Source organism: Cricetulus griseus, chromosome 3 (assembly GCF_003668045.3).
Source record: "Cricetulus griseus strain 17A/GY chromosome 3, alternate assembly CriGri-PICRH-1.0, whole genome shotgun sequence".
Lineage (NCBI taxonomy): Eukaryota > Metazoa > Chordata > Mammalia > Rodentia > Cricetidae > Cricetulus > Cricetulus griseus.
In genome coordinates this window covers 102,535,496-102,550,543 of record NC_048596.1, presented here as the reverse complement: position 1 = coordinate 102,550,543, position 15,048 = coordinate 102,535,496, and the positions used below count along the sequence as shown (strand labels likewise).

General features: G+C 44.2%; 1 protein-coding gene across 5 annotated transcripts in view; it reads left to right on the top strand.

The window, feature by feature from the left end:
- The window catches only part of Tenm4 (teneurin transmembrane protein 4), a 719,910-nt gene that overhangs the window by 680,023 nt on the left and 24,839 nt on the right, over nt 1-15,048 (top strand). For all 5 annotated transcript variants that reach the window (XM_027407666.2, XM_027407667.2, XM_035442393.1 and 2 more), the window contains 2 exons: nt 3,872-4,749; nt 13,896-14,068. In XM_027407666.2, coding sequence (XP_027263467.1) covers nt 3,872-4,749; nt 13,896-14,068 — 1,051 coding nt within the window. The remainder of the gene's footprint in view (nt 1-3,871; nt 4,750-13,895; nt 14,069-15,048) is intronic.

The following is a 15,048-nucleotide window of genomic DNA, read 5'->3' as shown; positions in this document are numbered from 1 at the left end:
CCAGTCTGTGAGCAAGCTAGAATTACCCAGGAGGAAGCCGCCAAAACCTAAGGATGTGCAGACAAGTATTTTTGCTTCTCTAAATGGGCCCTCAACCAGTCAGCTCAGGGTGCCGAACATTTTCAATCCACACATTGGAAAGTTGTTTAGGTTTAGATATGGGCACTGCCAGGCTCTCACACCAAAGGCTTTGGAAGGCAGCTGGCATGTTGAAAGGGAGAAAAACACAAAAGCCACATACTAAGAAATCATGAAGTAAAATCTCTACTCCTGGTTCTTGCTGCCTTTGTTTGAATGTAAGAATTGGATTTTTTTTTTCAATGAACTATTAACACGGGCATGTATTTTTACATACATGTATGGGAGGTGGCATTTGTTTCCAGAGCTCCCTCTACTAACAATACCCAGCTAGTTGGCTTTCCTGTGGGGGTAAGGAAGGAAAGCCACAGAAACCATGTCCAAAGCCTACAAAGCAGATAAGCATGGAATTTGAGAGGAGACAAAGACCAAACCCCAAAAGACACTATGGGAGGCATGCGGCAGACAAGCAGATGTCACAGCCCTGGAACCTGGTTCTCAGCTCTGCAGATAGGGCCACCACTTGTGCTGTGGAGCCAAAATGAAAGCTTTCTATGTGTTAGGTACTCTGCTAGAAACAAGGTCACGGCTGAGTACAACTCCTATGTTCTTATTTAGTTGCCACCATAATCCCTGGGGTGGATTGAAGGAAACTGAGGCTGGGTGAAAGGAAATACCTTGATAAACAGAGCCCTGAACTGGGTTTCATCAAGGACGGGGAAATGAATCTTTCTAATGAAATCATGAACATAATTGCCTAGCACAGGGCCACCAGCTGGTAATAGGATGTAAATATTAGTTCCCTGAAATTCTACAAAGAACTTCCTTATATATTGTCTCATTTGCTACAACTACCCTGGATAATGCTGATTGCTCTGATTTTCATATGGGGAAGGAAGCCGGGAGGTCTAAGAAACTTGAGTGAGATGACTTGACCCATTAGTGACTGAGGAAACAAATAGGAAGTGAGGTACCTTGCCCCACCATTCCTGCTCTGTGTACCACTGCAGACATTCATTCATTTATTCATGTGCCAATGCATTTGTGTACATTCATCATTCTATGGCAAAGCAATTGCCTCAAAATAGCTTAAAGGAGATACAGAGTGCTCAGGACAACTAGGAAAGGGAGGCCCCTCCACAACAGGCTACTTGAATATAGGAACTTGAGGACCAAGGAAGTTCTAAGGTCCAGTCAAAATATTTTGGTGATAGGAATTAAAGCTGTGGCAACATTATCGTTAACCAGAGGAGAAAACAAAGAGGTATATGCATGGGATCTGGTGCAGAGACATCAAGCCAGCAGTATGCCAGAGCCGGGAGCAGCTGAGAGCATCGGCTTTCTTTCCCAGGCACACAGTAGCATAAAGCAACATGCAGTAAATGCTAAAATGCTTGCCTGTTCCTTTTTTCTTCTCCCATCTCCCCACTAGCTCACTCTCTGCTCATTCCCACCCTCCCCCACTCATCAGGGTGCCGTCTTTTCATCATAATGACAGGCAGAAAGGTCTCTGCAAGTAAGTCCCCAAGGTGCCACAGGACCAGAGGGCATAAAATATTTAGTGGCCAGTGTTGACAAGGAATGGGTTTTAGGAAATTGAAAATTCTCCTGTCACTTTAGAGCAAACTGTGTTCTTGATGTAGCTGAAAGCTGGCGGGGCCAGGCCCCAGAGAGTACTGGGGAGTATGGGCAGCAGTAGCTCTGGAGGGTCTGCAACTCTCCTGCTCTGCAGACAGACAGGGGCTGGGGATGGGTGAGGAGAAAGAGCTTTAGGATACAGGCACTGAGCACTGACTGTTTTGGCCCATCCTGGGAATGGCTCTAAGCTAAGGGGACAGAGGCAACCTCACAAACTGGTTTGGGGGGTTTTGTTGATTGGTTGGTTGCTTTTGTTTTTATTTTGTTGTTATTGTTTTACATTTGCCAACAACCACATATGTACTATAGCAAATTTTAAAAAAAAATAACAGAAAAAAGAATATTAACATCATTTTTTATCCCATTTTGGTATGTTTCCTTCAAGCTTTTTATCTCCTCTTTGTCCCTAAACTAACTTCTGTATTTTCCCTAGCTGATTTCACTTACTCCTGAAACTCTGTAGTTTGTTCTCTCTGTTTAGTACATAGCAAACACTTCCAACACATTACATATCCACCTAGAGCAGTATTTCTCAACCTAGGGTGCGACCCCTTTGGGGTCACATATCAAATATCCTGCATGTCAGAGATTTACATTACAATTTGTAATAGTAGCAAAATTACTGTTAGAAAGTAGCAACAGAATAATTTAATGGTTGGGCATCACCACAACATGAGGAACTGTATTCATGGGTCACAGCATCAGGAAGGTTGAAAACAAGTGGCCTAGAGCATCATGTCGAAAGATTATTTACAGTATTCTAATTTACAAGTAAAGTAAATGTGTCATAATTGTTTAGCCAGATCTCAGTTGTTGGGCATCTGAGTTGGTTCTGCTTAGTTTGGAGTTTTTATTGTTTTGTTTTGTTGCTATTATTAAAATGGCTGTGATTTAAAACAAAACAAACTATAGACACTAGCATGCAAGAGCAAATTCCTAGAAAAGAAACTTTCTAATTACATTATTCATATTGTTGAGTAAACCCCCAATTGGAGTGTTTGTGGGAAGCCCAGGAATGTCAAGGTGATGGGTCTTCAGGTAGAGCTGGAAAACCAGCTGCAGGAATAACTGGTCAATATTTCCAGATTATGTGCAGTGTGGCTGATGCTCTTTTGGGGACATGATTGGCCAAGGGTTTCCTTTAGCCAGCCCTTCCAAGAGCGATACATCCAGCAATTCTTGGAGTAAAACATTGTTCACCCCAGACTCTGATGGCTGCAGCACCTAGGTACCCACTTGAAGACTCACCATGATTCCAGCCATTTTCCCAGCCTGGTTTAAGAGAAACTCCATGTGAGGCTTGGGGCTCTGAGCCTAAGTACCACTACAAGTGGCAGTAATCTCTTTTAGGAGAACCTGCTCTTTGGAGTCCTAGAGATCCCCCATGTCAATCAGGCTTGCTGAGCTCCAGTGTGAACTCAGTTCTGTACAGATTCAGTAGGTTTGGGGTAAGCTTCCCATTCTGCATTTCTGACCAGTTCCAAGGGAATGACCGTGTTACTGGTCTTACTATTTTCCTGTAAGAGAAGAACCCAAGTGTGGTTCCCAACCCAAGAAACAACAGCCAGGAAGTTACTTTTAAACGGTCCCAATGAGCAAACCAACCACACCAGGCACCCAGCTTGTCTGACTACTCAGAAGGGTTCTGACAATCTCAGTAGATAGTGTGAATATGGGGCCAAAACTGAAAACCACTAGTCTAGAACCGTGTGTCAGACAGGGGCATGGGTGCGTTGACTCTACATCCCCCAAGCCTAACTTTGTGTTAGTCTCCTTCATACATGAGTCATGTCAGCATCTCATGAAGATCTTTTTAAAATCCTCCCAACAACTCCTATGTCACAGCCTCTGGGCTCTATCTCCTCTCCCTCCCACTTCTGTATCCTTTGTTTGAGCATTTACTATGTGTCAGGAAGTAAAGTTGCCACTCCTATTTTCCCAATATGAATTTTGAAGCTCAGAAAATCAAAGTAACCTGCCTGAGGCCATAAGTATGGGTCTACCTAAGCCTACTCCAAAGTCTCCGTCTCAACTACTACTTTTTGAGGCTATGGTCCCCTTCTTCAGTTTCTGTCAGGCTGGGCTATTGGGAATTTGGGGGTAACTAGTAGTAGGCATCTTGGCATCAATTGAGTGTCAGTGTCTCCATTGTCAGGTTCGCCTGGAGTGGCCCACAGACTTAGCCATCAACCCAATGGATAATTCCCTCTATGTCCTCGACAACAACGTGGTCCTGCAAATCTCCGAAAACCACCAGGTACGCATTGTGGCTGGGAGGCCCATGCACTGCCAGGTTCCTGGCATCGATCACTTCCTACTGAGCAAGGTGGCCATCCACGCAACCCTGGAGTCAGCCACTGCTTTGGCTGTTTCACACAACGGAGTCCTGTATATCGCCGAGACTGATGAGAAAAAGATCAACCGCATCAGGCAGGTCACTACAAGTGGTGAGATCTCACTGGTTGCTGGTGCCCCCAGTGGCTGTGACTGTAAAAACGATGCCAACTGTGATTGTTTCTCTGGAGATGATGGTTATGCCAAGGATGCAAAGCTGAATACCCCATCTTCCTTGGCTGTGTGTGCTGATGGTGAGCTCTACGTGGCCGACCTTGGAAACATCCGAATCCGATTCATCCGGAAGAACAAGCCTTTCCTCAACACCCAGAACATGTATGAGCTGTCCTCCCCCATCGACCAGGAACTATACCTCTTTGACACCAGTGGCAAGCATCTGTACACCCAGAGCCTTCCTACAGGAGACTACCTGTACAATTTTACTTACACGGGGGATGGGGACATCACACACATCACAGACAACAATGGCAACATGGTGAACGTCCGCCGAGATTCTACCGGGATGCCCCTCTGGCTAGTAGTCCCAGATGGCCAGGTATACTGGGTAACCATGGGCACCAACAGTGCACTCAGAAGTGTGACCACACAAGGACACGAGCTGGCTATGATGACATACCATGGCAACTCTGGCCTCTTGGCGACCAAAAGCAATGAAAATGGGTGGACAACGTTTTACGAGTAAGTATCAAGATTTGGTCATGTTCTATGAGATGCATTGTACAACTGAAGATGTAGGAATTGATGGAGTGTAATTTTTCATGTGTTTCATTTTAATTCAGGATTGGGACTGAAAACCATTACCAGTGGTAGGTTCTGCGTTTTCATGTTCTGAATGAGTTATCCTAAAAGGGAAATGGTAAAGTGGGAAAAGCATAGCTTTGGATTCATAGATGTGGGCTTCAATCCCAGCTCTACCATGGGCTTAATCTCTGCAGGTCTCACTTTCCATGCCTGTAGAAAGGATACCGTAGACACTCATTTAGATTATCACAGGAATGTGATGTCCACCAAAAGTACTTCCTGTAAGTAGAAAGGAGATAACAGAAGGAACACTCCACATGGATGAATTTTCTACATAATTGAAGTCCCATTTTTTAATTTTGGATGAACTAAAGGCATTCATTACATCCTCACTTCTCAAACTCATAATGTAAACATCACCTGGCCTTTTTTTTTTTTTTTGTAAGCCAAGTTCATTAAGAAATGAGAACAGTTGTGTATCATGCTGTGCTACAGAAATAACTTCCAGAAGTGGGGACCCAGAACCCTTCATCACTAAATGAACTAAATGCTTTTGAACTATGTGTTTATTGCTTCTGTATCTAGTGGGTATGATTTGACTGCCTCCCTCCTCACTGCAGGGCCGAAGTCACACTCTCTGTTTTCAGGTGTAATGTAGTGCTCTCTTCCAGTAACTGCTTCCTGCTCTTCAGACAAGATAGGCATCTCAAATCAGTGGGGCCAGAGAGACAGAAGTTCAATTCATTACAATCCTAGACAAATTATTCATCTCAAATATGTAAGAAGACAGAGGTGCTGTTTTAATGAATGGGTCTTGTAACGTCTCTTTTCAATATGAGTTTTTTTTAAGTTTCTCTTCTTTGTCATGTTCAAGACAACTGAGCCAGTTGAATATGTCAGCATTAGACAGGCTGCAGGAGCTGGTAAGGAACTTAGTCTTGTTGAACATCAGCTATGTGCTAGAAACTGAGTCATTGAGCTAATCCTTACAGAAGTGGGGGTGACGGGTAATATTTTCTCTTTTACAAAAACTGAGGCCAAGAGAGACTCATTTGCAGGCTGTAATAAAGTGAGAACACTGCAGTGAATCCAGTGATGGGGGGGGGCTATAATTGATTTTTAAATATAATTTACACTAAAAAAATGTCATAGTCCCATGTACAAAGTTCACTAGCTAAATTCCTTTCTCCAAACAGGGGCCTTGTTAATTGCAAAGAAAAGACAAAGATCCAGGAAAATAGCAATTATCTTGATTAACTCATTGAAATGGAAATACACTAAATAATTCAATTTTCCCCATTGCCTGGTAGAAACTCCTTATACATTATTTAGCTAATACAGGGGTGTCTTTGTCAGAGCAAATCCATTCACACAATTAGTTCTCAAGGTCATCCCCTCAAATCCCAAACTGAATGCAAACACATCACTGCTACTGTCACTCTTCCCATCCCTGGAAACTAAAAATCCTTTCCTATACCTTCACCAACAAAGGATCCTAGCCTCTCTTTCCCCCCACCCCACCCACTCCCCTGCCATGTAAATCATAGCCACAGGTGATGGTGGTTTAATTATGATGCACAGTGTAAGTTCCTGCATGTGTTTGGTTGGATGCACTTGTGGGAATATGTGCATATGTGTATGGAGGCCAGAGGACCGCCTCAGTCATCATCAGGAATGGCCCCACCCCCCTTTTAAACAAGGTCTCTTCATTGGTCTGGGGCTCAGAAATTAAGCTAGACTGACCAATACACTTTAAAGTCTTATGGTCTCCACCTCCTCAGTGTTGGGATAACAAGCACTCACTATCAGGCCCAGCATTTTTGTGTGGATTCTGGGGACCAAACTTAGGTCTTTGTATTTGCAAGGCAAGCACTTGACCAATTTAGCTGTCCCCTCAGCACCCACAGTTGATGTTTTAGGAGGAAGAAACTGGCAATTGTATTTTAAAACAGCATTTAAAACTTTTAAAATTCGTTTTATATCAGAGCAGAGGAGGAAGACTGATCCTTGGCACAAGCCAAAAGTGAAAGGTAGCATACCAAGCATTAAAAAGAAACTCATTTTTTTTAGATCCTGTTGTGTGCCAGACTCTTCCCCCAGTACAGTGTCTCCCTTTTGCATCATCAGGCAGCTTACTGGATTCAAACCCTGTGTGCATGCATATGAGAGCCCAGGGATGCCTGTGGTGTGCACTGTTACCAAAACAAGTTTTAATTTGTTTACATCAATCCTCTTGATGATTGAACATCTAATGTAAACAGGATCTACTCTAGAGAAACTTGTCTTAAAGAGTCTACTGTTGTTGAGAGTCAAAGCTACTCCTACTCAGGCTCCATGTCTGTTGGGAAAACCCTTCTAGAAGACTGCAATGCTGTCTTTAGCTCTGTGGAGGGGGCACCATTGCTTTCAAACTCAGCTCCAGGTCACAGGGAACTTAGTGGCCAAGAAAATGTCTTGCTAAAGCCAGATGTGGTGGCACACATCTGTAATCCCCGTATTCATGAAGCTGTGGAGGTCTGGACTACATATAGAGTGAGTTCCAAGCCAACCTGTACTATATAGTGAGACCCTGTCTCAAAAACAAAAAGCAAGCGAGGAAGGAAGCTGACAGAATGAGGCTAGTTTCAAAATTAACTCTCTGGGTAGGGGTGAGCAACAAACTTCCCTATGTTCCTTCAGGGGAAGTAGCTCTAGCTTCCCATAGTACCCCATGACAGCTCCTCTTATAATTACACTTGCATTAAATATGTGGGTCCCTTACTATATCTTTAAATTTAGTTTTGCTTCAAGTTTAGGGCCTTGTCACCTCATAGGTGCTTAGTAAATATTTTACGGATGATGTGTAGATTCAGGAGGGAAGGGAGATAAAGAAGGGGACTCATGCTGCAGTGAGAATACTAGATTCAGATCCTGGCTCCAGCATTATCAATGCACCTGGCAGGACATAGAATTCAATTCACACAGTTCAAATGAAATACTTGGCTTTCAGTCTGTGCTTGAGAGATATGAAAACTAAAAAAAGGAGCATCCTTCCCAACTTTACAATGAAAAGAAGCCCAACAAGAGACAAATTCATGAGTTTTCCTCAAATTCCTTCTCTGGGGTCACAGGGCAAGCAACTGCCCAAATACAAGAACTCAACCTACAGAAATGTTTAAGCTCCAGCTTGCCTGGGTAGACACAGTCAAACACCAGAGTATTTGATGAAATACTTCAGGAATTGATGGGGGCAGTCCATGTCCTCTTCATTATCCACCCCACCCCTACAAACTACAACAGGGGTTTTTACACACACACATGCACGCACGCACGCACGCACGCACGCGCACACACAAACACACACAAAAACTTAAGGAAGTGTCTCTCACAGTTGACATGATAGAGGGGCACAGCAGCAGCTAAGGGGGACCATAGTATCTGCCCATTCTACCCAGGCTTTTGTCACCCTGTCTCCCCTAAGGAGCAAAGGAAAATGACAGTTGCACATCCTTCTTAGACGCTGGTGAAAAATCCATTCAGCTCAATGAGAGACAAAGTGGAGAACATAACTGCTGCTGAGAGACAAGTGAGGATAGGTCTCCAGCCTAGGGCTGCTACCTAAGAAGGGCCAGGAGCATGAAACAGCTCAGGCACCCATGAGCACCTCCCTTGAAGCCCTGTCAGAATGATAGAGAATGCTCTGCTACTGCCCACAACTGCCTGAAATACTGGAGCAAAAGCAAGAGGCAGAATACAGTAGAGAAAGGGGTAAGGAGTGGGCCAGAACACAGAAGGAGACATCCTTCTGAGGCAGTACATAGGGAAAACCCAAAGCTGAAGGTGGAGTGACTTAGAGGCAGAGAAAAAAGTAAATAAATAACCGCTCTGGCAAAGCAGTTACTCAATCAAATTATTACTAGAAGAACTTAATGCCTGTGATGCACCAAGGCTAAACATAGAAACAATGAACTTCAAAGCCAGCCCTAATCCTAAAGCCATGACTTCACACACACTCACTAATGACCTCACAGGAGGAAATTCACTTCAGTCTCTTCTGTGTGATACACAAGATATCACATTTTCCAACTGACTGTGCAGAAAGGCAAGAAAAAGCAAAAAAAAAAAAAAAAGGCAAAAAAAAAAAGTAGTCATCAGACCCACATTCAGCTATGACACGGATGTTGAAAACCCCTTTCAGGGAATTTAAAACAACTGTAATTATATTAACAGCTCTAATGGAAAAGGTGGGCAGTGGGGCAAGATCAGATGGACAATTTCAGCAGAGATGTGGGGGGAAAAGAATCAAATGGAAATGCTAGAAATGAGAAGCACGGCCACAGAGATGAAGAATGCTTTGATGGGCCCACAGCTCTTGATGACAGCATAACACAGCTGAGGAAAGAAGCTTGGTCAATAGAAATTACCCAGACTAACACACAAAGAAGAAAAGATAGACCCACAGAGCGGGGCATTCAAGAGCTGCAGGGAGACCATCAAATGGCTAAATGTACATGTCACAGAAGTCTAGAAAAGGGAAAATAGGCAGAAGAAATACCCGAGCAAATAATGACCAAGACATATTCATAATTAATAGTGGGCCACAGTCCAAAAACACTCAGAGAGTAGCAGGCAAAATACGCATGCACACACGTACATCCACAGGCAGAAACTTCTAAGTATATCACATTCAAACTATTGAATTGTTGAGAAAAGGCAATTTTCTGAAAACAGCCCAAAAGGTGGGGATGGGATATTTTATAAGAGAAAAAAAGGATAAGAACCACAGCAAATTTTCACCAGAAACTTGCAAACTAAAAAACAGAAATGTTAAAAGGAAGCCAAAACAAGTGTTTGTCCACTGAGACATGATTTCAAAAATAACGTTTGGATGAAGGCATCTAGAGGGACAGGTAAGGATAAGGAATCACAAAAAGGTGCTGAGACCCACAGGCACTAAGAAGAATGAACAGCCATTACTAGCCATCAGGCTGAGGGAGGCATAGGACAAGTCACTGAAGTTGTAGCCATGAGAAGAGACCCCACTCAAAAGAAGGTGCATTTGATGCAGCTCTGAAAGGACTGCTGGAGAAAGTAAAGGAGACCATGTCCTGATCTCACCTCTTTCCAGTGCCTACCACTGACTTGACCCTACAGTGAAGTGAACCAGCAGAGGTGCCCAGTCTTCAGCTGCCAGCCTCTTGGGGAGCAAAGAATGGCAAAGGCTGGGTCTAGGAGGGAGCATCATACCCAGCATAGACACCAGCTGGCTCTGTGGCATGTTTGTGTAAGAGGAGGAGCCAGGATCCCATGCCTGCTGGACGTGACTCCTAAGTCCTCTCCCCACAAAACTCCTGGCCTTGGAACAGTATCAGTGAGCTTATGATAAGGTCTGCAGATCTTATACATCTCAGTAATCCTGAAGGCTAGAATTCATTGTCAAGACTCAATCATGCAGTAAATACTCAGTATAAGTCAAGATTACAAAATCCAGAAAGTACTCCATCTCTGCCTGGCCCTAGGAATGCCCAGTGATGGTGATGTCATCCATTACAGTGATCCAAGGCCAAGGGAACTACTGTTATAGCTGGCTTTGAACTCTAATTATTTGCAAATGACACGGTGACCAGATCTTTTGCTGGTGACACTGGTATTTAGAACAATTACAGATGAAAGTCTTAAAAATCACATCTTTGTTATCCAACCGAAAAGTCAAGATCAGCAAAAGTTGCGTATCACAGAGGCAATTTGGCATTTTCATCACTTGCTGCATGTAGCGAGTGGCTAGCAATGAAGTATGCAGTGTGAAGAAAGCCTTGCAGCGAGTGTGAAAGGTACCCTTTAGCAGTCCTCTTCTGAAAGCCAAGCTCACGGAAGCTCCATGAATCTTGTATGTGTTTTCTTTCACTGTGCTGTAAAGATGCTTTGGAAAACTGGCGTGAAAAAAAAAAAAACAGTCAGTGGAAAGAAATCGTGGCAAGCCAATCATCTGGCCATCTTTACCTCCCCCCTCCCAGTGGGGACCTGGCTCTGCAGCAAAGTGAGCTGCAGCCGGAGCCAAGCAGAACATCTTGAAAACTGTCAGTCTTCTTGACCCACTTGAGACTTCCAAACAGGATTTTTCCCCCTTTTAAAGCAGAGGTGAACACAAAGGTTTTTGTTTTTTTTCTTTCATCTGAAACAGCATCATTTTTAATGGAAAGTTTGATCAAAAAACACAGTCATTAGGGTCAAGCAGACCTGATTTTGAATCTGTTGCCTCCTATGAGCCTTGTCATTTTAGGCAAGTTGATCATCCTCTCTGGCCTCTGTCATTGCCATTTGTATAATGATAGTAACAGTTCCTACCCTGAAAGATGCTAAGAAACATTATGCTTGTGTGAACACTAATAAGCTCTTCTTTCTTCATATAGAAGGGGAAATAAAACAGATGACTGTTCTTAATCAGACCAAAAAAAATCAACAAAAATAAGTAGCACTCTCCTATTCAATCAGTGAACATTGCAGAGCAGTATCTCCACACTCAGTATCTTCTAGGCATTGAGAATACCGACAAGGTCCCTGTCCTCATGTATCTTACATTCCAATACGAGGAGGCAGGTAAACAAGATAGTGAATATAGTAGAGAACACAGAACAATCATGACGTAGAGATGGAGAGTGTCTGTTTTACAGTCAGGGAAGACTTCACTGTGAAGATGGGGTATTTGAACTGAAACACAGATGATGATAGGAACGAGCTGTGCCGGTACTAATAGGAAGAAATCAACCTCTACAAACAGAACAGCACCCCAGCACAACACTTGGGCATGGCATGTTTTGGGATAGAAGCACAGTGACTCCAAGGAAGCTCAGAAGAGCAATTTTCTATGCAAAGGCAGAAAGAGAAACAGGAAGGAGTCAGGTCACACAGCCAACCTTCATTCCCATTATTAAGCACTCCGAGTTCTAGGCATTCAGCCATGACCAGTTGGATCTCTCTCTTTAGGAGCCAGTATCCCACTAAGGACAGTCTCCTAGGATATTGAAGGCCCTGCTAAGAGTTCGAATCCACAGGAAGTGCATCACCTCTTTTGGTCCTCACTGTGTATTTGTGAGATAGACATTAGTGTTCTCACTCATGGAAGAGGGGGCATAGCTGCCACAGTTATACCATGAGCCTTCCTGCATTATTCCTGGTTGTGGTTAATGGTTAGGAGGAAACAGAGCTGAGTGCTGTCCTCCAGGTTCACCTCTGTCAGGGGTATAGACAGAACCCCCAGCCCAGACTATGCCATCTCTCCTGGTTTGGAAGAAAACATGCCAGTGCTTCGGGAGTTTTTGTAATAGGAAGCAGGACAGTCAAGCAAAAGTGGTGACACGTCTGCCATCCCATCACCTGTGGGGTGGAGAAGTTCTATCTCGTCCCCAGCTGCACAGTCAGCTCAAAGCCAGCCTAGCCTACACCAGACACTGTCTCAAAAAAAAAAAATCAAGAAACAATAAAGACATGATAATCAGAATTAAGACAATGCCCAACATCACCCAACAGACCTAGGGCTCAAAGCAGCCACTAGGAACCTAAATTGCTTAGAGAACTGTCTTTCCCTGGTCCCTCTACCATAGCAGGTCTATGGGGGCCCGGAGCCCTCTGCCCTGTGGGAGACTCCAGTTCTCCCCACAGAGTAAAAGGAGCAGTGCTCTGATGGGATAATCACAGGTATTGATCAAGAGGCTGGGAGATCCATTGGCATTTCTCAAGCTCTGGGAGATACTGAAATTAATGAATATGAGACAAAAATTTATAAATTGGCTGTTCCATTTGATGTTCATTTAATTAAGACATTCAGTCCTTCTAATGGAATATGTGAAAAGTGGAAATTACTGGGTTTGGGCTGTCGCATGCAAAATGAAAACCAGATCTTGAAGGCACAGGGCCTTTTCATTGTATCTTCCTCTGGCTCGATTTAATTATGCATTACAAGCTACCTTCCATAATAATTACAATTGTCTGCCTTGATACAAAGCCTCCTTCTGTTTGGAGACTAAAACTCGAGGGAGAAGCCTGGGGAGATTGTGAAAGTACCATTTAATGAGAGTGGTTGCCTCTAGATTTGTGCTTTCAGCAGAAGTTTATCATGTACCTACTATGTGCCCGAGTCTGCAGAAGGCAGTATGTGAATGAACCACGGTCTCTTTCTCCCCATGCCCACTTCTGTATCCATTTATTTGTTCATTTTCTGACTGTTCTCTTCATGTCTGTCCTGAGTGATGCTGAAGCAGGGATGAATTGGGAGCCAGCACCCCTGCATCACAGTAGTAGCAAATGACAGAGTCCAGACTCTCAGCTTAGTGTTCTGACTCCACAGAGCTGTCTTGACCTGGAGCATTCATAGTCCCAAGAGGGAACCAAGTTGTACACCAGCCTTCTAAAATATTCTAGGAGAAAGCAGGGCCCTTTCCATGCTGGGCTGCAGGCATGGCAAGGATATTCTTTCTACCATATGGACTAGGAAAGATTAAGATAAGTGGTTTATTTGCCTGCTGAACGCCAGCAGGTGAAGTCACATCTAGGAAACTATGCCAAACCCTGAACAAGGAGAAGTTGGAGACTGGGGAGTAGATCTGACCAGAAAGAAATAACAGGGCATGCAAAGCCACGGCCTGAGCACACCTATCTCACCGTTCTGCTTTGTTATCACAGCCACAATGATCAAAACTAACTTGGAAGAGGAATAGGTTTGACTGGTTTACACATATACATCACAGTCTATCACTGAGGGAAGTCAGGACAGGAACTTGGAGGTAAGAACTCAAGCAGAGACAGAGGAGGAATACTTCTAACTGGCTGGATCCCTCTGGGTAGCACAGCTAGCTTTCTTTTGCAGCTTATGCCCACCTGCCTAGGGAATGGCACCACCCACAGAGGACCAGGCCCCCCTACCTCAATTAGCAATTAAGAAATTGCTCCCATGGACATGGTCACAGGACAGTCTGATCAAAGCAATTCTTTCATTGATGTTTCCTCTTCCCAGGTGACTCTAAGTTTGTGTCAGTTTGACTGCTGAAGCTAACCTTGACATGCACCATCATACTTCTGTCACTAATTGCCACCCCTTTGGTTTCTAGGTATGACAGCTTTGGTCGCCTGACAAATGTGACCTTTCCAACTGGCCAGGTGAGCAGTTTCCGAAGTGATACAGACAGCTCAGTACACGTGCAGGTAGAGACCTCCAGCAAAGATGACGTCACCATAACCACCAACCTGTCTGCCTCAGGTGCCTTCTACACTCTGTTACAAGGTAAGAAAGCCAGGGCCTGGGGCCTCTGAGACCCAGAGGTGACCCCTTTGGAGGAAGATGACCAGGGGAATAAGCTACAGTAGCAGTAGCTGTCCAAGACTGACTCCCTCTTTGTTTTTCTCTGTGCTGCCACCTCATTTGTAAAACACTCCAGGCAGAGGCCTGTAAATTGTCTCCCAGAAGTTTGGAAGTGATTTTTCATTGTCCCATCCTATTATCCTCAGAACAAAGGGGAGAGAATCCATTAGCTGTTAATCCAGGTGACCTCCTCCTCTGCTGCTATAATGGCTCCCAGATTAAAAAACTTTCCTCTCACACTGGTGCTAGGGAGACAAAGGACTCGAGTAATTACACCTAATTGTGGCATGGAGAAATCCTTCCAGAACCCCAGGAGAGGTTTGTGCCTCTGCTAGGACGTCAAGGGAAAGAGACACTTCCATGCATCCATCAAATCATCCCATACATGGATTGGGATTTTAGCTTTAGGTAAATGACAGTGAGGGAATCTTGCTGTGAATCCCCTGTCTAAACTGTTCCCACAGGAAGTGGTGACCCCAGAGTAGTGCTTGAAGCTTTGTTGGATTTAATAAACATAAGATAAACGCCAGCATCACTTAGGAAAGCCTGTTGCCTTTTCCCTTTCTTCCCTGGCTCGGTGTACAACCAAAGACTTGACATTGAATAGTAAAAGGAGCTTTGCTCTGGTGTCCAAGGTCCAGTCTAGCTGGGTCTCTGCTACCTTCTCATACCACAGCCCTTGTGTTTCTTCTCCAGGGAAAGAGAGCATGGTGAGGGGGTGTTGGGTTGTATGGAGTCCCCAAGTAGACCTGAGGCACCTGTGCCTGCTATGCAATGCACATTCCCAACTATATGAACTGGAGGGGGTCAACTCTTCTTCCCTGAGCCTCAGTTTCTTAATCTTGGAAATGGGCCGCATTATAAGATCTGTCTCACAGAGTTGCCTAAACACATTGTAGACA